The 25,276-nt window shown below is 39.4% G+C and overlaps 1 protein-coding gene across 3 annotated transcripts in view; it reads left to right on the top strand.

Moving 5' to 3' along the window:
• The window catches only part of OSBPL11 (oxysterol binding protein like 11), a 39,849-nt gene that overhangs the window by 9,641 nt on the left and 4,932 nt on the right, over positions 1–25,276 (top strand). For 2 of the 3 annotated variants that reach the window (XM_064661464.1, XM_064661465.1), the window contains exons 2-10: positions 5,477–5,545; positions 6,251–6,426; positions 7,220–7,299; positions 8,317–8,499; positions 12,106–12,307; positions 16,432–16,577; positions 18,591–18,731; positions 20,641–21,139; positions 22,748–22,934. In XM_064661464.1, coding sequence (XP_064517534.1) covers positions 5,477–5,545; positions 6,251–6,426; positions 7,220–7,299; positions 8,317–8,499; positions 12,106–12,307; positions 16,432–16,577; positions 18,591–18,731; positions 20,641–21,139; positions 22,748–22,934 — 1,683 coding nt within the window. Of the gene's footprint in view, positions 1–5,476; positions 5,546–6,250; positions 6,427–7,219; positions 7,300–8,316; positions 8,500–12,105; positions 12,308–16,431; positions 16,578–18,590; positions 18,732–20,640; positions 21,140–22,747; positions 22,935–25,276 lie in introns of those variants that run through there. The other variant, XM_064661466.1, reaches the window with a different exon arrangement.

The following is a 25,276-nucleotide window of genomic DNA, read 5'->3' as shown; positions in this document are numbered from 1 at the left end:
GAACCAGTGCATTGTAGATAAGCACTTTGCAGTGCTCAGTGAGCAAAAAACAGGCTGTTGCCAACAGTGAGCCTGTGGGCAGACAGAGACGAACAAGTTCAGTGAAAATGGTTATTGCTTTTTCCAAACTGTATAGTCAGAATCACTAATTGGTTTGCACTCTTACAATCCCAGTTTCTTTCTTTTCTTTTCTTTATGCTTTGATATCTTTTAATATGAAGATGGTCTCTTTCACCAGAGTTTTGCATTTTGCTGTGAACTCAGTAGGAAGAACTGTCTTCCCTTGGCCAGGGTCCTAAGGCACCATGTTGGTGCTGGCTGCTCTGGAGGCTGGATCCCCCTTCAGAAGCCCTCCCTGATATCTGCATGGGCTGGATCCCCCTTTAGGAGCCCTTCCTCACATGTTCATGGGCTGGATCCTCCTTCGGGAGCCCTCCCTGACATCTGCATGGGCTCCAGATTCCTGGCCATCCTTCCTGCTGTGAGCAAATCCACACATACTTGGATGCTGCTTGTAGTCAGGCCTTACGCAAGTCTGTGGGGAAGCCTTTGGCAGCTGCCTCTGCTCTTCAAGCAGCTGTTGGGTCTTCAGAGACTTGGCTGCTCAAAGTATCCCACATGGTGCTGTCTGGGTCCCAGCAAAATTAAAATCATCTGAAGGGCAGTCTTGGAACTATTGTGTAATGGCTTTCCAGATGGGTGTAATTTTGTGCCACTGCTTGCAGTGATTTGTTTGTGGGGGGCTTTTGGGGAGAGCTGCATGTGAGGTGTATGAAAAAAGGGTGGAGAAACCTTCTGCATTGCTGTTTCTTCTAGGAGAAAATGTTGTCCCAGTACATGTCAGGTGTGAGCCTGGGTGTCTTGGCAGAAGCTGCTGAAAGACGTCATTGTGGGACTGCTGTTCCTCAGTATCTGTTCAAGGCTTGGGTGCTGCATGTAAACAGGATACAGGGGAATTTGGCCTGACTGTCACTATCTTGTTTCTCCCCTGGGACAAGAGACCACCCTGCAAGGCACTGACAGCTGCTGCAACTTGAAGAGTCATGCTAGAAAAGGATGAGTAAAACTAGAAAAGGATAAATAAGCTAACAATGATCCTTTGTGAGTCCTTTATTCCTATTGTATTTTAGTGACATGTAGATATGTAGAAATCCGGCTTGTGGGAAACATCTTTGACTTGGGGGATGGATAGTTTTCTGGAACGAATATGAACGGATGTGTAATTGTTCATAGAATTCTGTCATTTGCTTAGGTGGACAGTTTCAGTCCCTCTCATAATATTTATAAACTAAGCAAGTGTGAGAAATGGGAAGTCAAGTTCAGTGGTGTTCAGCATTTTGGAAAAAAACCCAGATTTTAGGAGGTGGTGGTTGTGCTGAGCTGGAGTTCAGATGTTTCTGAGACAAGTTTCTGCATAATTTTTTCCTAGGTTGTGATTTGTATAGTATCCTCACTTAAAGTAGCCCAGCAAAGTTAAAATCAATTTTATTTTTTTTTTAATCCTTAAGGCTATGACATGTCTGTTGTAACATTTCCTTTCTTTGACAGGACATGTGAATTTCAACAGAAATAGGGCCTTTAGGAGTTGTTGACTCATTATTGCTGTTCCTCTGACAATCTGAGACTGTGGTGAGCCTTTTGAATAGCAACAACAGCATCTTGGCTATATGGAAAGATACACGTACCCATGGGTGCATGTACATGCACGTAGGCAGCACTGTGAATGCAAAGGTCTTACTAAAGCTGGGAAAAATCCCAGTGTAGCCAGGCTTCAGTGTCAGTGTTGAGATAAGTTGTTCAGTGTTTTGTGTCAAGTTCACTTCCAAAATCTCTTTCGTAGAAGTCAGAAACCCCAATGTGGGGAATTGTGAAGGCTTCTGAAGTGCATGGGTGACTTTGAAACAGGTTTTACCAGCACTGTTCCTAATGAAACAATAGTAAGGGCTGTAAGGAAAACCTTACTCATATTTTACAAACTGTGGTTATCTGTGAGTAGAGCCACTGCCTGAACCTCAACTTCTTGTTCCCAAAGTCTACCATCTTAAAGCCTTTTGTACTGCTCTGTAGAGCTTTGCTGTTAATTCCATACTAGTGAAATATTACTGGGTTTTCTGTGGTTGTTTTTTGGAATTTTTTTTAGAATATTAACTGTCTTACAATACTACTTTAGCAGCAACAAATATCTTAGTTTAACTTTTACTGCAGAGACACTCATCTTAAAATTCTTGAAGAAATGCTCTAGTTATAATCCCTGGCCTTGTTCATAAGTAATACTGAGAATATTTTCCAGTATTCATAGGAAAGTACTAATGCTTACCCAGAAGATTAGGAGGTTAACTGTAGTTCTGTCCTGTGTTGTGTGCAGTTATGGAATTACTTTTTGTGAATTGTGATTTGCAGACTGGATTTAGATTTCTTCAGTGTATAAAATTGTTATTTAAAAATAAGCCTTAGTTTAAATGTTGAAAATTCCCTGCCCGACGTGGTGTGGGAATTTGTACTCAGATAGTCTGAGTAGTGCCTATAAGGTCTGTGCTTTTACTCTTATATTTGGTTATTTGTTCACCCTTTGGCCCTTATGCTGTCACGGGAAATATTTGCAGTATCAGCCAAGTTTTTCCTTACCCTTGCCAGGCAGGTGGTCTGTTACTGGCATGGGTGCTAAAAGTTTGTCCAGCCTTTGGCAGGGCGAAAGCTAAATACAGTCTTTTGGGTTTGTGCAGTTCTAATGCAGATGCATGAGCACAATTAAGGAGGAAAATAATTCAATCAGTATTGTCCAAGAGGCGGCTCATTTAGCAGGGACCTCTTCTCATGCTCCATCTCTTTGGACTTTGGCTCTTCTAATGTCCTCCTAATCTCCCACAGTTTAGTCTCATCCCTGGCAGTGAATGGGAGGTGCTGAATGTACTTCTGGGCTTCACCTTGTCCATTGAGTTATAGCTCTTCTGTTTGAGATATGGGGTTTGGGAACCCCCTGTGTGAAGAGTCAAGGATTCTGGAACACAGCTGGTTGGTGTGTTTAACATCATGCACTCGTGTTCATTTGCTGCAACGTGCTCCTTTCAGATTGGCAGTGCCCACAGTGCTGGGGGTGACTGGCTTGTTTGTCCTCAGTCACTTTTTCAGACTTCTCTGGGGGGATGTTTTCAAAGCCTTTCAGTTGAATCCTCCAACTTTTGGGACTCATGAGGCTAGAGATACAAGTTTTTGAAGAGGAGGCATTGGGAGAAATTTGGGTATAGTCAAAATGAAAATCCAAGTGAAGAGGAACATGCAGATGAAGGCAAAATGTAGTCAAGTGGTCATTTGATATGGAAGTACATCACCAGGAGAGCTGCACTCCCTGCTACAGTGGCTTTTTCCTTTTTCTGAAGACTGACAAAATCAGCCATCTCATATGTCAAAAAGAAAAATGGTCAAATGATTTTAATCAAAGACTGTTTAATTTCCCGTTGTCAGATGAGTGGACTTCCATAGGCCATACACATAGGTGTGCTGTATTCACTGCAGTCTGAAGTTACTTTTCTAATTTTTCTTGTGTTCTGTTAAAGGTTCCTCTGATTTAGGCACTTCAGTTAATGGGAGAGCACAGTGGCTCTAGCCCGAATTGCAGGGTTGTGTACGATGTCTTATTGAAAAGCAGGAGTGAAGCTTGCATTCACTAAAACTGAAAAACAATTAGCTGTGACTAGGGACGATTTTCAGACTATTAAAACCCAAGCTCATACATTTTTATGACTATGCAATCTCATAACTTTCAGCTAAATTAAGACAGCGAGGAAGTCTAAACTGTACTTCCCTTGTATGCCAATAATAACAAATGAGAGGCGTCTGCAGAGGATGAGTTTGATTATGTCTCTCTTAGCTTTTCATACATTTTCATACATTTAAAATACACGATAGCCTGAACACCCTCTGCTCTCCTTGGTTTTACTTTTATCCTTAGTAACACTTAATGAGCTATTAGAAATTAAATTCCCAGATAGTCCTACTGGCTGCTCTCCACTGCAGGATATTACTGCAATTCTGATTGCTGCCGTAGTAGTTAGAATGTGTATTTTTGCTTTTAAATCAGTAACTTGTTTTTTCTTAAAAAAATATACATTCTTGCATCTCTTGTTTGAGTAGTAATACGGAATGAGAGTGATTTACTCTGTTCCTGTTTTCATTAGTGTCGTCCTAAATGGCTTCCCTTAGGGTGAAACAGTGTAACATTACATTTATCAAATTGGCAGGTATCTAATTAATCTGGTGATACTGACACTGTGTATAAATGAGGTGTAGAAAGCAGCTTCAGCTGTTATTTGAAATTTACTTCCATACTTAGTCAAACTATGTTTGCAACCAAGACCCACTAATAGAGATGATCCCTTGGCTGTAGTAATCCTGTTTTTCCCCACTTTTCCCCTTTCGCTGATATGGTGCTACTTTGACCTTTTTATGACCAAGACAGGCTGCTGCTCCATTGGACTCTGAATAATTTCATTCGATCTTCAACATACTATGAACTACCAAAATTTTAACTTAAAATCTAAATAAGATTAGTTAAATACAATTTTTTTTAAAAAAGGCAAATAATGTCTGATATTTGGGTCACTGTTTCAATTTTTCATTGAAATAATAGGAATTCCTCATGCTGGAGACCTGAATTGTCTATCAAGAGTGTGTTCTTCACTGTAGGATTATGCCCTGGTGTAAGAGGCGAGGGCATTGAGGTGGCATTTCTAGAACTGTGGGAACATACAGCATAAAACAGGTCTTTAAACTGTGATCTTAAAGTGAGTAGTTTGTAGCCATAGCACTTGTAAACCTTATTTAGGGCAACTGATTTTCAGAGGCAGCAATGTATTTTGCCTGTATATGCAATGCCAAAATGACTTCGATGGATTCTCATTTTTGGTGGATGTTGCAAGTTCAGTCTTTGAAAAAGAAACTACCTGATTTTCCTCTCTGGCCAGAGGAGGAGATGTTTTGGCTCCTGCTTTAGATTTCAGAATATGTTGATGTGAGTGCACCTGCATGTTGTGTTCTGTAGAACATCTGTTTGGGAGTGTGACTGTTTGTGCAGGGAGAAGGGTGCTGGGCATTAGGGATTAATAACACCACACTGGTGTAGGACCACCTATGGACTGTTTTGGTTGGTGACCACGATCAAGGTTCTGTTGAAAAGCTTGTGAAAGTGAATTTTGTTCAGGAGTCCAGAAATAGAAAGCTTGCTTAGAAGAGGGAGCCGGAACCAGAAGCAGCTTGGATACTAAGTGTTTAATTACCTGAAACTTGTAAAAATGTGTCCAGAAGTGCCTGTTGAATAAAACAAGTATTGCTGAAGCTAATTATGATTTGAAATTATTTGGAATTCAGTAAATATAGTTAAAATTCATCATCATCTGAGAACAGATGATGATGATCAGAAGCTGGGAAGATCTAAAATATGTTTACTGTTGGCTGATTGCTTTTCTCTCTCTTTTGATAGTGATCACATGGAAAATATTTATGGCTACTTAATGAAATACACCAATCTTGTCACTGGCTGGCAATATCGGTAAGTCTTTTATGGTGCTTTTTGGTGATGTTGGTCTCTGCAGCATCTAAATGAACAGGTTTCAGATTTTTTTAGTAATACTTGGATTTCCCTATTTCTCTTAGACAAACTTTTTGCAAGAGTCTTATGCTTTTCTCAGTATAGATTAAGCTAATGTGTATGTGAATTATATTTGTACTAAGACATGAATAAAAAAAGGCGTAGGAAGCAGTTAACTCATTTGGTGGCTTGTAACTAAGCTTGTATGTGTAAAAAGCGTTTACAGCATTAGGGTTTTTGTCCTTTTCCATTAAAAAATATTGTCTTTGTGTTTTCTGTTGAGTCTTCAACTTTATGCTAAGTCATGCCATCATTAAAAAAAAAATATTGAAGACTTCTTTACTTTGAATTCAAACAAGCTTTTCCCTTTAGTTCTCCAAGATGTCTGTCTGGCCTGCAATAACTTGATTTTCTATGTCAGGTGAAATTCTCTGGTCAGGTTTCCTATTTGGTCCTGTTACTAGACCAACACAATGCAACCAAATTAATATTGGAAAGACTACACTGGCCAATTGCCTGACTCAAGTCATTAAGTCCCAATGCCATCTGTGCCAACTTGTAATGGAAGTATTGACTTCTCCCAGTACCACCACCCTCACAAAACAAAAAAAAAAAAAGGAAAAGGAGCAGGTTTTATTTAGTGTATTTGCTTTGTTATCATTGCAGGTTTTTTGTGTTAAACAATGATGCTGGCCTGCTGGAGTACTTTGTGAATGAGCAGTCCAGACATCTAAAGCCCAGGGGTACCCTGCAGCTGGCTGGGGCTGTCATCTCACCCAGTGATGAGGACTCTCACACCTTCACAGTCAACGCTGCCAGCGGGGAGCAGTATAAACTAAGAGGTAGGACCTGGATTCTTGAGCAGGGGATTCTTCCACTAGGGGACAGTCCTGACTCTCACCTGTGGCTGCTTGGCTGGCCTTGGCTGCACGGCCCAGGAGAGAGAACTTGTTTGCAGACTGCTGCAGTGGGAATTGTGTGCAAAACTTTTCATCCCGCTCTTCTTTATGGATAGTTCCCTAATATTTGGGTTTCATGACCTTCAGAAGACCAGGAACTTCATATGTGTAGAGGGGGGTTTAATCTCCATGTATAGTGTCCTTAAATTGTACTGATTCAAAGTTTCTAAGTCATTGTAGGTGACAGCACTGTGTGGATGCTTGGCAGAGAACTGTATTATTCCTAATGTTCAGCTTGTTAACTGCCTCATGGTGGTTATAAAATCCCATTCTCTGATTTTGTAGGCTACAGAAATCTGGGCTAATAACTTTTAGTATTTCTTTCCTTGTAGGTTTGCTGTCATTTTCTAATTCAGGGTACCTTACTCTTATTCCAGGAAAGTGTTTCATGTTGTTAGCTGATGATATGTGTGAGGGGAGTTATGGTTTGTTGATTTTTTTTTCCCAATTAATTTTGTAACAAAAAAACAACAAGAAAGAAAGAAAAAGTATATACTATTTATGCTGAACTTGCTTTAGTATTATGGTTATTACATGTAAACAGGTTTTAGATTTAAAAAAAAAATATTATTTCTCACTGTTAAAATTTTGTGAGTGTTTTAAAGAATGAACCAGTCTTTTTTGTCCCTACTTTGCAATGTCTTCAGACATAATCCTTTTGGTTTGCTTTTGTTAGCTACTGATGCTAAAGAACGGCAGCACTGGGTTAGCAGGCTACAGATCTGCACACAGCATCACACGGAAGCTATTGGAAAGGTATGACTGATATTTTCATGGGCAGAAATAATTTAGGCTGGTAGAAGTAGTTGCAAATACAACTATCCTGCCATCTAAGACAAATATTACGAAAGGGTCCATGGTTGGGCTTGAAATTTATGTTAAAGAACGTTTTTCTGTGTAATAGATGACTTGTAATAGGCATATGCTCTAGGAATGAAACAGAGTGAAGTCCATTAGCCTCTGAAGAGCTGAGTGGTCCTCTCTGAGCAGGTGATGCTGAGCTGGTGTTTGAACAGGGAGCAGAGATGAAAGATCAGAGTATTAACCCAGTATTTTTCCAGTGGCCTTGCATGTTTTTTTTTTTAATGGATGAGGAAACAGGACTTCATGTTGCTGAAGCCCTTCCCTTTTGGGAGCTTTACTTTTTTTTTTTTTAACCTTTACTTTTCTTCTAAAAACCACTCAACAGCCCACAAATAAATTTAGGATGAATTCCCATGTTTGAGAAGCAAGTCCTCAACACTATATCTGGGTACTGTTGCTAACCAACAATGTGGTGGTTGCAAATACAGTGTATTTTATAGAACCTCCTGACTGCCATAACACCTGTTCTGATACCTGAACAAAGCCTTGCTTTTAAGTTACAATCAACATCTTGTAGCTGGCTTTGTTGTGAGAAATAAGTTCAATTAGTAGTTCTAAACAAAATTCCGTTCTCTTAAATGTTAGCTCTATCCTTGCAGGACCTTTTAGGAGTCAATTTCTGGTACTGTTGCAGATCAAGGACTAATTTTCAAGTCAGAGAAGTGATACTTATTGATCAATCCAGTTTCACAGATTGATCGTAATTGGACTGTAAAACAGGGCAACTGGCAGCAGACAGTGCAAAATATTTACCAGTTGCTACTAATAAGTTATTAGGGCTTTGTCATCTGTCCTTGCTCTTTAAAAAATCAGGAATTAAGCTGTTCTGCTGTATCTTTCATATTAGAACATTTGTTGATTATTAGGATTAATTGTAAATGTTTTTCAATATGCTTATTTATTCACTAGAACAACCCTCCTCTGAAATCTCGCAGCTTCTCTCTTGCATCCCAAGGAAGCGCCAACTCTCCTGGTGTGCAGAGAAGACCCAGTCAAAATGCAGTTTCCTTCTTCAGTGTTGGACATCACAGATTGCCAGCAGGAAAAAGAGTTCCCATTATGCAGCCAGATCACCTTGTAGATGTTAGAGAGGTTTGTATGCTTTAAATCATCTTACAGTTTTTTGAGAGAGCTGTCATGTTGTTTGTAGGATTGTGCAGAAACCTGCTAGTCTTAGTTGGATGTATTGTCAGTAGCATGTCCTAAGCTATTACTGCACAGCTGTGTGAGGATAAGGAACTTGCCTTGGCTAATTGTAGAAGTATGTGGTGTTTATTCTGTGAGTTTTGTGCTCTGCAACAGTATCCTGATGCTGAAGATAGAACTATGCATGTTCTCTTCCTTGCAAGTCCTGGCACTACAAGTGACAAGGGAATATCGTTAAGGAGGAAGTATGACATCATATACTGTGATGCTATTATACACTTTTCTTCCCATGTCAAGCTGTGGAAGAACTGACTAAGCTGTGCTTGTATCTCCTGTGACTGAGGAGAAGTTGGTCATGATTGATGTTTAAGAATACTAGTACCACTTTCTGGTATGCTGATTAATTTGGACAAATTGTCTAGGGAAGAGAGAGCAATTCAGAAGCCTGCTTTTTTTTTTCACTGCACATTCAGGCGTAGTCTATTTTAGGGGGAAAAACAGAAATAATTACTTTTCCATCTTGAGTGACAGAACAGACGGACTACTGGTTGATGGAACTTGTGAATATTTACGGGGTAGATTTTAGACCTTAGAATCTGTGAATCTCTCTGTCCACAGCAGACTGTTCTTGCAGATGTCTTGCAAAAGGTTAACTGCTGACATCCTGTTTTTATCCTCTAATAGCAGTAAAGTCTCCAATAGTACTAATGCAGAGACATGTGAAATCCTGCCAGGTACTCAGGAAAAATTCTAGCATTCCTCTGGCTTCTGTGTTTTGTAAGCTGTTTCATCTGCTTTATCTTGTGAAAGAGAAGTTTGTCTTCCAAATTCATTTTAGAACTGAAGCCCTATAGGCAGTTTTTTTTCAGTTTGATTTTCAAGTTACCTCTTACTTGTGATAAACTTCTTAGTAGTGTGGTGCAACACTTACAGCATTTGGTGAACTTAAATAATACTTTCACTTTCCTACCTATTACATGAAAACAGTGACAATATAGAATATGGCATTATGATTTATAGAATTGATGCCAATAGCTCTCTGAGCAGTGTTTCTTTTTTGTTGTTATTGTATTTTGGTGTTTGAGAAGCTGCCTTTAAATGAGGTAGTATTTCGGAAATGGCTTTTTCACTTTTTGACTTTTCGAAAGGCGATATGGCATTCAAAATTTTAGGGAGGAAAGGTACGTGTGTGTGAGCTGGAGCACTGAAGCAGTGGCTTGCATTCTCTAATTGGGATTCTCACTGGGTGGGAAGTAAAGTGGAATGATTTTTCTTGGCATTGCAAAGAGCACGGGAAACTATTTATGCTCTCTCTTGATTGCTACTGAGTTGGGAGACTCAGCATGATTATTTACCAGTTTCAAAATTTTTGACCTGTACAGATGAAGAATCCTCAGTAGTAACAGCTTTTCTCAATGTTAGTTTGCTTGCCTTTTTTTTAAAGCTAAAATGCTCATTAGATACATTAGATTATTAGATACATTAATGCATTAGATACATTAGATGCCTACTTTTTTATTTAAAGATATAGTTGAAATACTTCAAGGGCAGGTACGTGCCTGTTACACCTGAGCACAATACAGCTTCAATACTTACAAATTCTGTTTGAGAAGCTGTGGGAAGAGCAACTTCTCTTTCAAAGGATCTGCTGGCTGCATGGTGACCTTTTTTGATTTTCCTATGGATTGCTCTATAGCTGGGCCTTCTGTCAGTCTCTTTCCCTTTTACTTCCCCTCGTCCTTGGCTGAATATGTGTCACGCTGCCGACTTGGATACCTTGCAAAGCAGGAGATTTAAGAGGATCTTTATGCTGACTTGCACTAAATGCAGGTGTATGTGTTTGCAAAGTGAGAACAATTGCCTGTAAACTTCTCATTGATATTGCATTTTTAGTCACAGTGCTTTTCATCTTCTTGCACTACTTTATTTTTTTTTTCCAAATCTGAGTGTATAAACAGGAAAAAACTTAGGACTGTTCAAAGTGTGTTGGTTGGAAGGGGAGATGTGCCTATTTGAACTGCAATGCTCAGCATAGCATGGCTTGTCCTGTTGACTGACCTGATGCTGGAATGAAGTGCTTGGGTCCTACCACATAGTAAATTACTAACAGTGAAGGTCACCAGAAGGGTCATCATGATTTGCCAACTGATTATCTGTGGATTTTGTTTTTTTTAATCCAACACACTTTTTCAAAGTACTGGAAAAAAACTGCACACATAGACTTTTATCATGTTCATGACTGGAGGAAAAGGAGACACATGTTATGATAGCAGTGGTGTGTTTGCATAGACAAGGCTGTATATAATTGTTTTACTAGCTTTCTGCCCTGTCAGCTCTAAGGCTGACTCTGCACAGTTAAACACTTCCAAAGAGCCAATGCTCTTTGCATTCACACATTCACATGCTACATACCAAGCCCTTAAGTGTTCCAAATACCACATACCGTGACCTTGGATGAATACATGTTCCTTAAGTATTGCATAAAATCTTAAAATAGTTCCTAGAAGGGACTGCAGGCAGAAGTACTGAAAAAAAAATCCAGTAAGATACTGCTAGGATTGGTGAATTAAAAAGCTACGTAGTGCTGTAGTAGTTATAAATGCATTAATGCACCTTAGATTCTTTAAAGAAATTCTGCTGCTGCTCTGCTAAATCAATCTGTCTTTACATTTAACTCAACTGCCAGAACATCTAATGATTACAGAGCAGTGCTGTCCAGTTACATTGATATTTGTTGTTCTGCCCCAGAAAGGGGACTAGCATCCCTGTGATTCAAAGATCAGGTAATACTTTGTTTCTGTGAGTGCTGCTTGGTGGCTGGTGTGCTTTGCAAAGCACGTGTGGGCAAATGTGGTGTTACAGATTCTGTGATTTAAGGGTGTGGAGCTCTGTGTGAGGGCAGAAGGGAGCTTGGGGGGAGAGCAAGGTGGACAATGACAACAGGACAACTGCAATTTGAACACATAATGAAGATGAAAATCCTGCTGGCTTTCTCCCCTCTCTGCAAAGTACATGGTAAGATAGTGATCCTGACTGCGGTGTCAGTGCAGGCAACAAATGATAATCCTTTATGGTTTGAGCCAAAATGAGTAATGTGGATTTTTCCTTTGAAGTACTGCATCTGTTCTTGTAGGGAGTGAAAAGATCTTTATACCCACAGATAGTAGAGCCTTTTCCAGTCTGTGCAGAGCACGGAGTTTAATTACTTCTCACACAGAGTGCATGTGGGGTTCCCCTCATCCTTATCAACTAGGCATGAAAGTGTTGATATTTGTTGCAGCAAGTATCATGTTCAAATTCCTTCTTTTTTGAATGACTTCGATTATTCTTTTGCTTGTTAATAAGGTGCCATGTATTGCCATGGGAATTTCATTATGCTTTTAATGACTCTGTAGTAGCTGCATCAAGAAAACGAAGTACAGTTACCTTGGCATACATCTGTTACCTTGTAGTTTTATTGTCATAAAATCATTTGGGATCCTCTCTGTGCACAGCTGAACACGTATCACACAGCACTTCCACCCCCTGGTAAGTGACTGTTTTGTTTGGCAGATGATGTCTCAGGCTGAGGGCCAGCAGAGAGACTTGATCAGGAGCATAGAATGCCTTCCTGTCTCCGGTCACCTTACGTCCTTGGATCAAGACCTGTTAATGCTCAAAGCAACTTCCATGGCAACCATGAACTGCTTAAATGACTGTTTCCATATTCTCCAGTTACAACATGCTTCTCAGCAAAAGGGATCCTTACCAGCAGGTGGGTATAGGTGCACACAGAGAGCAGAACTCTGTAACAAATACAAATCCTTCCCTTCTTGCAGAAAGGTTCGTTCCACTGAATCCATTTTCACATGGGCAAAGAAAACTGGCTTCTTATGAGTTTTTCCAGAGCCTAACTTGCTTGTGTTGGGTGGAACTCCATGCATGTTATGTTGTTTTTTTTTTTTAATATATATAGTATATTCTATCAAAAAGTCTGTGGCAGCAGCTGCATTCCCACAGTAGAGTGGGAATTTTGTGGGATTGCAGAAACTAGGATATATAGTGTCCAACACAATTCTGTCAAATGTCATAGGTTTGTTGTTTGTTTTCTTTTATTGCACACTAAATACCTATTATAAGCATTTACACGTGTGTAGCTTCCATTTCTAGTTAAACATTAAAACAGCTCTACATTTGCACAGGTTATTATTAATGTTATTAATATATCAGTATTCTTGTTTTGAGTTACTGTTCTAGTCTAAACCATGGCCTGAGACAAGTGTTGCATTCCATTCTGAGACCAGAACAGACTTGTAGGCCAATGCAAATTGCTTAAAGCTTATGAAAAAAAGAAAATTTCTTTTAATAAACAACTGACCACCCCAACAAACAAACCCTCTACAAACCCCAAACCTTACTGCTCGTGGGTGTGGAGTATGTCCATTCACAGACAGCAGACAAATATGTTGCCCTGTCTGCACAATTGATCACTTCTATGCAAGTAGGATCTTAGCAGATTGTTCTGCCTAATTCATGTGCAGTGTATGGAACTGAATGTGTTCGTCGTTTGTAAATTCTGCATTTTATTGTGCCTTTTTTCATGTGTTTACTTTCTGGCTTTTTGTGAGCAAAAAGCTTTTGAGGATTTTCAAATGCTTCTCTTGCACAACAGATCTGTAGATATGGTAAGTATGTAACAGAGTATACTCATAAGTTGTCTCTTGCCTTATCTTTCCCATATTCCGATCATATTAGTGGCGCCTGCTTTGCCAGGGCATATTATTTTAGAGCTGTAGTTAGTTTAGCTTCTAGGATGAAAAAATATGTCCTATAAAAGTATTAAAACTATATAAAAAGAACTCGTGATTCTAAAATCACCACAGGCATTAAAAGAGGATATGTGAATAGGATGAATTAACTTTTTTGCTGTGTTTCAGTTCAACATTTCATTTTAAAAGTGAAAAATTGGATGGCACCTCTCCGAACCTCTGTCCAAACTCTGAAGTTACTCACACTGAAAGAACTCTTCCTATTCCCTTTGAATTTTTTTGACTATTGATGAATAACAGTGGGAGGTGCATATCAGAAGTATTTTTGTTTTGGCATTTTCACATGTGCACTACTAAGATGGTTTTTTGACTTGTGTCTGGGGACATAAGTAGGGTCCAGTGAGCACCACTGTAACAACTTAAGAAGAAGATAGCTTTGTTTTGTTTTTTTGGGGTTTTTTTTGACAAGTGTTATAGATTTATAATTTTTTAAACTGTATGGGTAGAAGCTTAGTTCACTGACTGCTGTTCAGTTGGTATCTGCCTGTTAATGTCCAAATCTAAAAAAATTGCTTGGAGATGTCCAACTCTTGGATATCCTAAGGAGATGGATGGAGAGGGGAGGATCAACAAATTGGATGATGCATTACTGGGGCCAGAGTTAAAAATAGTCCACTAAAAGAATGCATGCTCCTTTCTGCAGCCTTCCACACTCACCCCTGCTGTGGCCTTTCTAGAGACACCATAATACACTTGTTCCTTTCAAGGATTGCAAAGAATATTGTTATTATTATCACCATTATTATTATTAAAATCCATGTAGCTTAGATTTCTCCTCTTAACTCAGGAGGGATACTTCTGGTTCAACTGGCAGAGCCTTTTTGGAGGGTTCAGGAGTTAATATAGAAAGAGTTGTAGCTTAATTCAAATGTTGCAGGAGGCTTTTCTATATTTAAATGTAGGAAAACATAACATGAAAAAGGAAAAGTTTGAAATCAAACTGTTCTGTCTAATAAAATATATACAAGCACTATATAATCTTAGTAGGATCAGAAAAGCAGGGCATCATGCTTCACCTAGACATGACTGAGGTGCAGGAGGAAGTGATGGAGACTTGTCTAACATAACATCAGTTTAAACACAAAGAGGAAAGAAGTATTTTTGAGTCTGTTAAAGTGGTACTTGACTGTGAAGAATGTCTTGGACAAGTGCTTGTCAGGCTTAAAAAACAAGAATTAGAAATTATGTAAGAGTTCTAGTTTGCTATAAATTATTAGATGACAAAATCCACCAAAAAAACAAACAGAAGAGTGAAAATACTGCCCCAACACATCAAGATGTATCATGAATCACAAACTTAAAGATGAACAAGAAAGTTGCAGCTATGAACTTTTTCTAAATTCAACTCAAAAGTGGTGAAATGTACTGGATTGAAAAAAAAAGGTACTTTGTTATCATAAAGGTGAATTGCAGCAACAATTTTCAACTCTTGAGGAACAATGCTAGAAGTAAAGGTTCTACATGCTGGGAGGTTTGTGTTGTAGCACAGGGGAAGTGCTGACAACTGTTTAAAAAGAAATGGGTTGAAGACTTTTAGGGAGGAGGAGATCACGGGTGAGGAGAATAGTTTGTGCCTGTGAAAAATAGTTGAGAGCAGATTTGAATATGATCTTCTAGTGAAAGAGAAATATTAAGGTGGTATCTTGTCCATTCACAAAGATTAAAATGCAGCCTGGTAGCTCAGATCTTTTGAAAATACCCTCCTAAGCGCAAAAATTAAACAGCACATAATTATTAAGGTTGTTTTAAATGTAGCTGATAGGGAATATAAAAGGGAGGCTATTTGTTAAGTTCAAGCTAATATAGAGGCAGTGAGTGTGGATTAAGTGCAGCCTAGACTATGCAGTTAGAGATTAGTGTGTTGAAAGTTAAAGCTTAGAAAGCAGGTGTCATGAAGAGGTTTTAAAGATGAGTAAAACCTTTTCAAAAAGATAAGTGTGACAGTGACATTCTGAGCATCTTATTTTTTGACTTCTTTGAAACTTCTGTGTAAATATCTTAAAATGCTCAGAAATTCTTGTTTCTTATTAAGTAACAGATTAATGAGTAATAGACTATGAAAATAAACTACCTTACTGTGGGAAAAGTTGTCTTGGCTCAATAGTCAAGCTGGACTTTCTTCCTGCCCCAGTATTTTCCCGGTGGAAATGCTGCTGTTTATCTGAATTAAGCTTACTCTGTCTGTTGTGGTTGAGGATGTGACCTAGTTCCCTTTAACAGGGGTCTGGAAATAAAGGACTGTGTAGGAAGAGGAAACAGACACTTTAATATAGGTTCCCAAGCACAGGGAACTTCTGTCTGGTGGTAGAAATTCAGGTTTCCTAGTGATTTCTGTGTTTGCAACACAGCCAAGATGGTTTGTCAGTTTGTGTATTCTTCAGTAAAAACTGATTGGAATCACCTGTACACTTATTACCCTTTGAAAAAGAATGGAACATTTTTATTATTAATGAGGAACCCGATATGTTCTGATAAATTAGCTGGGAGTAACTGGAGATGCTGGAATCATCAGGTGGGTAATAGCCTTCCAAGTCCTGCAGCCTTTTTTTTTTTTTTTGACAACTATTATTTATTCAACAGCGTGTGCTTACCTTTTCTGCAGCTGAGAAAAGACAAGCACCTTCTCCAGAGAAAACACTGACAAAAAAACTTCAGCTTTATCTCTTTTTAATGTAGAACTGAGGGTTTGAGAAACTGATAAGTGAAAAGCAGCTTTCTTTTTTTTTTTTTTTTGGTACCAGTTAAAGAAAATTGTAAGGGTTACTTAACATTCCTGTGATACTGGGTTCCTCCTGTAGTATCTGTTTACACCTTTCATGACACCAACTAGTTTCTCCAGTCCAAGTTGCATGTATTACAGCTCACCAATCGCAGTGTTTGTGCTAATGATCACTGAAGGTGGTGTCTCATTGCACCACCTTTGTTTAGTGGCTGCTGGAGGCATTGGCTGCAGGAGGAGTTGGCTGCTTTCAGCTTATTCCATAAAAAAATAGCTCTTTTTTGAAAAACTGCTGTTTACTGACCTTGCAGAGGATGAGCAAGTTTCAGCGCAAACTTTCTTTTGCTTCAGGAACGACAATCAGTTGGTTGGAACCGAAGATCTCTCTGGCAAACCACTTCAAAAATGGAGCAGCTCAGAATTTCCCAGCAGAGATAAACAAACCAGCATCTGTCAGAGAAGAGCAATCCATTGCAGAGCCCTGCCAGCTAACAAGGGTAAGGTAATGTGAACATCCCATTTCTGTGGGGAATTATTTAGAGGAATATCTGTGAATGTTTCAGTCATATTATGGAAAAGTGATTTAATGACAGTTATTCTCATACTTCTGATTAGCTGTGCTGGAGGAGGAGTGAGTCCAGTTGCAGTAAATGAAACTCTCCACTTTGTTTTTTCAACAATTTTTTGCTGCTTTATGTAATTAAACATCAAATGGAGGGAGCCAGTTGGGATGGTAATGCAAGGTGTTGAAATAGGCAGTATTGCCTTGCATTTTGATCTAAACCAAGTAAATAATGAAGTGCAAAAAACCTAACTGAAATTCATGACACTCTCAGAATGGACCCAAGAAGAACTGCCTAAGCAGACAAAAGACAAAATTGCTGGTCTCCAGCTATTACATCTCCCTGTCTTTTTTTTCTAGGTCTTGCTGCATCTGTTTTTCTTAATCTGAACAACTCTCATCACTTGACTTCAGGATGGCTTAATGTATTTGAAATACAGCTACAGTCTGTATCATTATCAGCTACAGTCTGAATCATTATAACTGACAAAATGGATTTGAATTGCAAAATACTAAAGTAAAAAACCGTCAGGGATTATGATGAAGAACATGTTTTCCTAACTAAGCTAGAAAATCATAATTACATTCTCTTTATGCTAGTTGGTTTCACACAGTTGTTTAGCTGAGACTGTGTCATTGTGAAAAGATAATGTGCTGGTTTATGTCTCTGCAATAGCACTGGGCTGTCTTGGAGCAAAATCGAAATGGAAAATAATTTTTTCAGTTGCTGCAGTTTATAGTTTTTTAAATGGTTCAGAGTAGTTACTATTAAGTTAGAAAAAGAAAAGATGAAACAAAGCTAGGAGCTTTCAACTAAATCACATAATTCCTTTCTTCCAATAATTAAGCAAGTTACAGTTTGAGTACTTAATATATACATGGGATATGACTGATGTTATCACTGCCTGTAGGTATTTTCACCTCCCGTAGTTACGATAGCAAACACCATGGCATCCTTGGAAAGGAGTCACCTTTGTGATACTGCACTTTTCATCAGGATTTGAGTGCTGTGTGAGGGCTTGGCCCTGTGTTTTGGGTAGTTGAGTGTTCGTAAATCTGCCTCCAGCCAGGACAGCTGCTCCAGGACAAATGGCTTTGCTTAGGCAGAGGCATACTGCTGCCTTCCTATGGCATTCAGAGCCTCTCCCTTCTGCATCTGCCTCCCTCCAGCTGTTTGCCCCAGGAGGATGCAGCTCAGAGCCCTAGAAATACCACAGTCCCTTCTGCCTGAAGCGTCTGACTCTCAGCTTGTGGTGTGAGGGTTGTTAAAATGGTACTGATATAATTTCTACTAATCTGTCTGCTTTAGTTATACAGGCAACCAGCACATGCAGTGTGTGTATGTGTGGGGCTTTGTTGTTGCTTTATAAAACTGCTATAAGTTACTTTTTCCTTCACTGTTAAATACTGGCACTAGCAGCAATATGATAATGCTTGTGAAGAGCAGCTTGTGAGATACCAGGCAGGATGGTAGTCATGTAACTAGGAACTACCATTTGATACAGCCTCTGGAATAATGATGGCAACACTGGAAAGGCTGAAATAGTGTGGAGGTGGAGGTATGTTATTGAGGTGGTTAGAATTTGTGGTAGTTTTTGCATTGCTGTTTCTGTGTATGTGCTAGATGCTTGCCATTCTGTGAGCTCATAAAACTTACAGGAAAACAGGTCATGATTTCTTTTAACTTTTTTTTTTCATGACCCATTGTGGGAGGTGATGAGAAATCTTAGCCTGTATCCTCGAGATGGAATCTGCACTGAGTTATCTTAATATCCCTTCAAATTCTTCAGCAGTTGTTTATCTTGTGAATAGATTCCGTTGTGTAGCTCTCTGCAGGGGTTTATTTAGTCTCTTTTCATACATGGACAGTTAAATACAATCTGAAGTCCTTTTTGAATACTCTCTGGCCAGTCACATCTTTGAGCTGAGTTTATGGCTCTTATTCCAGGAACCTGAAGAAATAAATCCAGATGAGGAGCTGGAGGATATCTGTGATGATAAAGAAGATGATCTAGGAGCGGTGGAAGAGCAGCGCAGTGTTATCTTGCATCTCTTGTCTCAGCTGAAACTTGGCATGGACTTAACAAGAGTAAGTATAACTGAAGTGTGAAGACTAGCTGCAGTAAAAGTGAAGTGTCATTTTAAACTCAGCTTCTATATTGAACAATGTTGTGTTTTATATTAAATTGTGTCCTGTAGCAACTTCAGGTCCCAAGATGTGATGTCCTAGTTTGAGGTAGGTTTAAGAGAAATGGGCTGAGGAGTTGGATTTTCTTTAATGCAACTGACAATATCTTTTCTACTACCTTTTCTTTGTGTTTTCTACTGTGTTTTTGTTGCCTTTCTTGTAATGACCTGTTTTCTTTCCTGTGATTGCACCTGAGTTTTTCTTGCTGTTTTCTGCAGCCTTCTCATATTTTTCTTTCTGCTTTCCTCCCTTGATCTCTTTTCTGTCTTGATAATGCTTTTTCACTTGCATAAGCCTACAGCTGTATTCATGCTACTTCTGAAAAGAAGTTTTCTTTTTGGTTCCTCGTTATTGATCCTCAGACACTTTGCTGTTCTCATTTCTGTGTTTGCTTACAAGCAGACACAGAAAAATTAACACTGGAGAGAACTGGACTTGACACTTGAGTGCAAATATCAAAAGCAAGCAGCTTGGAAAAATTAACACTCATTTCCTACTAGACAACTTGGGCAGCAAATCTGGGAGAATCAGGCTACTACCAGCTTAAGTTCAATTCACTCCTGTAAAGATTTCTTACCATGAGCACTAGGCGCTTTTAAAGAAAAAATGGATTTTAGAGTGCCATGGAATGAGGAAAACACTCTCTTGGAGTTATTTTTTGAAGCTATTTTTTGGGCACTAGCTACATAGCCCCTAGAAACACTTGTAGTGGGCAGCTTACATTTCACAACTTGAGAGGGGAAAAAAAGGTGGTATGAACAGGCTCTGCTGTTTGTGGGTCAAACTTAAACCCTTGCTGCTTAACCAGGAATTGATTAAGTCATTATTTCACTTATACTGAAGATTGGATTTGGGATAGCTTTTTCTCTTAGTTGGAACAAATTGTCAAGCCCATCTCCCAGTTGTGACTTGTGGCTGTGTATAATGTCTTTAGTTCAGAGCAGGCAGAGTATCAGGGTACTGAAGTGAAAATCCACTTTAATACTCCAGGTTGGTGTTGCAACATGGCAAGTGTATTCAGTTTAACAGGCATGTTTATTAAGAGTTTTAGGTATGTGCTCTTTCTTTTTGAGTGCAGCTGATTTAAATGGGTTGTCTTGATGTCATGGTTGAGACACCCTGTATTGCTGTTTACAATAGTTAGTTATGTAGGGTTAGTTCCCACTACAGGGAAGGAAAAGGCTGATGATACCCACAGCCTCTCACTCCACAGTATTGCTCTTGGCTCAGCAAAGGACTGCTATTTTTTGTAGTGGTGAATGTAACTGGGAAAGTATAAGGTGCCTCTGCTCAGAGGTACAGGATCAGCCTATACTATGCTACTTCTTATGGATGCTTGTTTTAGTTGCTGTGGTGAGAGAGATTCTGCAAGCTCTCCAGAGCTGGCATAGCTTCACTGCTTTTCTCTCCATTAGACAAATCCTCTCCTAACCTCTGCTCTAAACCTTCCTTGCTATAGCTTGAGTTCTTTCATGCTTGTTTTCTCCTCCACAGACATATGGGACACATTATCTCTTTGCAGCTGTTATATGTTTTGTCTTTTTAGGTTGTTTTTATTTACTGATGCTCAGTCCCTTTCAACATCTTTAGTCCTAATAGTACTCACTGGGCTTTTTTGCCTTGAAAATTGCGTTTCTGGAACCTCTGATCGCTGTACTTTGCTCACATCTTATAAGAGGGACGAGAAAGTTCAGTCTGAATGTGTGGTGTCCAAAACAGGACAGAATCCTCCTCTCAGGAACTTCCCTTATAAAATGCCTGTCTCTTCTGTTTTACTTACTAGAGCCTTCTGGGTTTTCTTTTATTCCAGGTGGTTCTTCCCACATTTATTTTGGAGAAGCGGTCGCTGTTGGAGATGTATGCAGACTTCATGTCCCATCCGGATCTCTTCATCGCAATCACGAACGGCACCACCCCCGAGGAGAGGATGATCCGCTTTGTTGAGTATTATCTCACCTCGTTCCACGAGGGCCGCAAAGGAGCCATTGCAAAGAAACCCTACAATCCCATCATCGGGGAGACCTTCCACTGCTCCTGGAGGATGCCGAAGAGCGACGTAGCTGCTGATGCCGGCAGTAACTTCCCTGCTCACTCCCCCTCGGAGCAAGTAAATCTGTCTAAAGATGTGGAAGGCCAAGCAGAGCTGGACTACTATACAGTAAAATTTGTAGCTGAGCAAGTGTCCCACCATCCTCCTGTCTCAGGGTTCTATGCTGAGTGTGTAGAGAGAAAGATGTGTGTCAATGCCCACGTCTGGACAAAAAGCAAATTCTTAGGAATGTCAATAGGAGTGACAATGGTTGGTGAGGGTAAGTGTAACTTCTGTCTTTTATTCATTTTAGAAGGTTGTTAAAATATTAGTTTGATAGCAGATTTGATGTTATATTCCTCTGGTAGGGGAATACTGCTTGGTAGTTTTGTTTCAAAGACTTCAAAAAAACTATAATAATCTGCTTGCAAAAGATGTGAGGGAGTTTTTAGATTTTTTTTTTCCACATACTTCTGGTTTTCCTCTAATCTCTGTGATCTGCAAGACTTAATATGTAATCATTGGTGATGTCTTCCTTTATTTTTACTGTTTGCATATTACAGAAGATGCTACAAGTCATCATTATAAACAGCAAATTTTCGTATGGGGTGGAAAAATAGATAGGTTTATGCTTTGCCAAAAATCAGGATTATATTTGGAAATAAAATTTTGACTTTTAAACCAAAGGGCAGTTACTGTGATGTAAACTGATATTTATGAATAAATTTGCATCAGACATTTGTTAAATAGAAGTGTTGCTACATCTCCCTGTATTGCTGTTAATGTATCTTACTATGCACGTTTTGATTTTCTTTAACTAGAAAAATTGGATCCTTTGGGGACAGAGAAGGGTAACTGCCCCTTAACTGTAATTTCCCTTTAGTACTAGTATTTACTGCAAGAGATGAGACAGCCTCTCCCATTCTGTGTCCCCTGTATATATTGCCCAGTAACTGGGGATTCCAGGCCCTTTCATGTAAACTACGCACCGGACAAGGGAATGACCAAGGGAATGGCAGGGGATGTGGAAGGCACATCTCGATGCTTTGGCTGTACCAGGTAATCTCAGAAGCTGATATCTCCTCTAGGCCTTTCTCAAATCAGATTATACGTTTTCCGAATTTCTCGTGTTGTTCCTACTGATGTCAGGCGCCCCAGTGATCCTGTGCTCCAGAGGCACAGACTGAGGCAGGCAGCAGCCAGGTGTTGTGCTACAGTCTTGTGATGGCAAGAGGTGGACCTTGTGGTTTTGTTTGTTTTTTTTTTTTTTAATAGGAATGACACAAACCAACATATCTTAAAACTCAAAAGAAAAATTCTACTATTTTACGAGATTCTTGACATTTATTGCAAAAGCTACTGTCAGGCAAGAGTTGGGTTTATCTTGGCAGAGGTGTGGTAAAGAGAGTTGTCTCTGCTACCTGCCTTCAGATAGGGTAAGATGTATTACAGGGAGGTAAAACGGGAGTATTAGCCTTCCTCAGGATCTGCAGTTCAGGGAATTCATTTGTTATTTCCTTTTGTCAGTGCAAGTCTTGTCTTGCTGTGCTCCAGAGCCATCAGTAAGAGAGTGACCAGCCCTTTTACGTACTACTGAGGAGTGTGTGCACAGCACAATATTGTGCTTTAAGGAGCAATATTGCTGGGATAAGTGTTTTTTCTCCAAAAGAAACATAAGTGCATGTTACTCAGGTTAGTACTTTCAGGAAAATGCTTGTATCTAGAATCTAATAAATGTCACTTTTTTGGTTTTTTTAAATTTTATTTTATATTTTGGTGTGAGGGGCTGTGAGGAAAAGTAGTCAGAAGTTGGATTTGACTATGTTTCAAAAACCTGGCCTTTTCTGAAATGATGCTGATTCAGGGATTCTTGTATTTCTCCACGCAGGCATCCTAAGTCTCTTGGAACATGGGGAAGAATACACGTTCTCTCTGCCCTGTGCATACGCTCGGTCAATTTTAACTGTTCCCTGGGTAGAACTGGGAGGAAAAGTCAGCATAAACTGTGCAAAGACTGGGTATTCTGCAAGTATTAACTTCCACACCAAACCCTTCTACGGTGGCAAATTGCATCGGTGAGAATGTTTGTTTGAATTGAGATTGATCTCACTGTCTTAAAGGGTTACATGTTGTTTGCAACATGCATTGTAAGTGCACTGCAGGGATCATTGTCTTAGGATTTCTGTGTAAGAAACTTAAGACTATCAAGTTTTAAGCATTTTATAGAAAATCTCTAGGTAAAATTACCTTTTCTGAAGACAAAAGCAGTAATTCTTTTAATGGTAGTTCTTCACTTGTATGCATGTTTTGAAACTAACAGGTAAATGAAAGAAGATCCAGGGGAAATTTGTTTGGGGTTGCTTCTAGCAAATACTAGGAAGTGTCTGCACAGTTGGTGCAAAAGGGATTTTTTGACATTTTGTAGTAAGACTGCTGCAGATTACTCTTGTGCTAATATAGGCAATTAATTGAGGAAGGAACAAATTGGGTGGTAGTAACACAAAGAATCCAGAGCATTTTGCACTCTGCTGTTTGCTGAATCGTGTTTATTTAAATAATGTTGGAGATCATAATATGAAATATGTAACAGCTTAGGACATCAGAATTCCTTAGATGTGGGTTGCTCTCTCAGGTTGCAAAAAATCAGCAGTCTTCTCTAAATCATTTTTCCTTAAACAGTAGAGTAAGGCTGTATTTGTTGCTTAAAGAATACAAAAAAACCTCACCTTGCCCCATAAATTCCCATACCTGCCTGGAATTTAACTTGGAAGTATAGCTCCCCTGTCCCAATGGCAGCTGGAGAACTGAAGCTTTCATGTAATTCTGTTTCACTTGATGCAATTTGAAAGTGACACATCGTTTGGAATTTTTTTCCATCGATTACAATGTATCTTCCACCTTGGGATAGCTCCTCTTGTGCCATAAAAAATGAGTGATAGGATGTAATTTTACTTCAGTGATTTAATTTTGGAAACTGTTTTGTTATTTGTCTCTCTGAAATTAGTCACAGATGTAGAGGCTTTTTAAAGAGAGATCTGTTCAAGGTACTGCAACTATTGAAAATTTGACATGGTGATGATTGGACATTGCCAAAAGAATCTCTGGATGGGGAAGCAGCAGTGTTGTCATGGTTACCCAGAGTGCAAGTGAGTTGCTATGGCAATGGTATAGATTTTTTTTGTAGAGTGACCCTTCTTGTTAGACCTCAGCTGGATATTAGCTCCTTGGTCCTGTACCTCTTTAGCTGGATGAAATAGAGGATAATGATAACGAACAGCTAGACATATATCAGTCATGCCAAGCTTACAAATAACTGCTACCAGATTTTTATCACTAGTACTAGTTCAGGCAGATACTATGGTCTGCAATGCTGGGAATGGATGTGTGTCACAGAGCAAAGCAACTTAGAGAAATACAAGTTGTAATGAGAGTTTAATGGAGCAGGTCAATACTGCACCTTAGTAGTGAGTGATACGGCTTTGTTTACTTCAAGCTGAGCAGAGACAGTGATTTTATGATTGATGTTAAAATACTAGATGTCAGTATTGTGTTGTTACCACACAATGCTTGGAAAAAATCAAGTCTTAAAATTGTGAAGATGTAATTGCAGAGTCAGACTGGGCTGGTCTCTGGCATCCTGTGGATTCAGGCTGTTCGTGGAACTCTTGGGAGGAGAACAGGGACTCCACCTCGTGTAGTAGCTTTGGTGAGGTGTGGAAGTCGCAGAATGAAAAGCAGCACAAAATGAAGGCTGCTTGCTTGTCACTTCTCTTTCAGTTGGTTTCAATAATTGTTAGTGCTTGTTAACTTCCACAAAAAACCAAAAATTGTAAATGTGCTTTTATTCTTAAAATGATGAATCTTAAATTTTTGTGATGGAAAACTGTGTGTGAGCAGCAGATATTTATCAGTCTATTTGGGATTTTTTAAAGATATTTCTAGTGAGGTTAAATTAGGTTTAAGCTGCTGGACCATGATGTGGCAGAAGTCCTGGCTGCTGCTTCTTGCTGTGAGCTGGCTGTGAGCTTTCCCCGCTTGCCCCAGGGATTCCCTGCAGCTCTGATTTGACTGGCATCCAGTGTCTCTGTGCTGAAAGGTCTGACCTGTTATCCTTGTTTTGTTGCTTGAGAGATTAATTTCTCTATTTTGATGCCAGGTCAGTGTAGACACAGCAGGGAGTGACCAGTGCGTGTGGAGGAAGGGAAGTGGGATTGGTGTTCTGTGCTCCCTTCTTCCTCTGAGTGTGGCACCACACACAGGGTGGGAGCACAGAAGTGCTGCTTTCCTGCTCTCCTGTATGTAGTTGTGGTGTGCAAGTCAGCTGTTCCTAGCTGCTCAGTATAGAAGTGTGGAAAGAGATGTAGCCTGTGCTTTTTGTGTGTGATGATGAAATGCAGGAAGGGGAGCTGGAGAGTGG

This window comes from Pseudopipra pipra, chromosome 7 (genome assembly GCF_036250125.1).
Source record: "Pseudopipra pipra isolate bDixPip1 chromosome 7, bDixPip1.hap1, whole genome shotgun sequence".
NCBI lineage: Eukaryota > Metazoa > Chordata > Aves > Passeriformes > Pipridae > Pseudopipra > Pseudopipra pipra.
The sequence above is the reverse complement of the archived record's forward strand: the minus strand, read 5'-3'. Positions and strand labels throughout refer to the sequence as shown.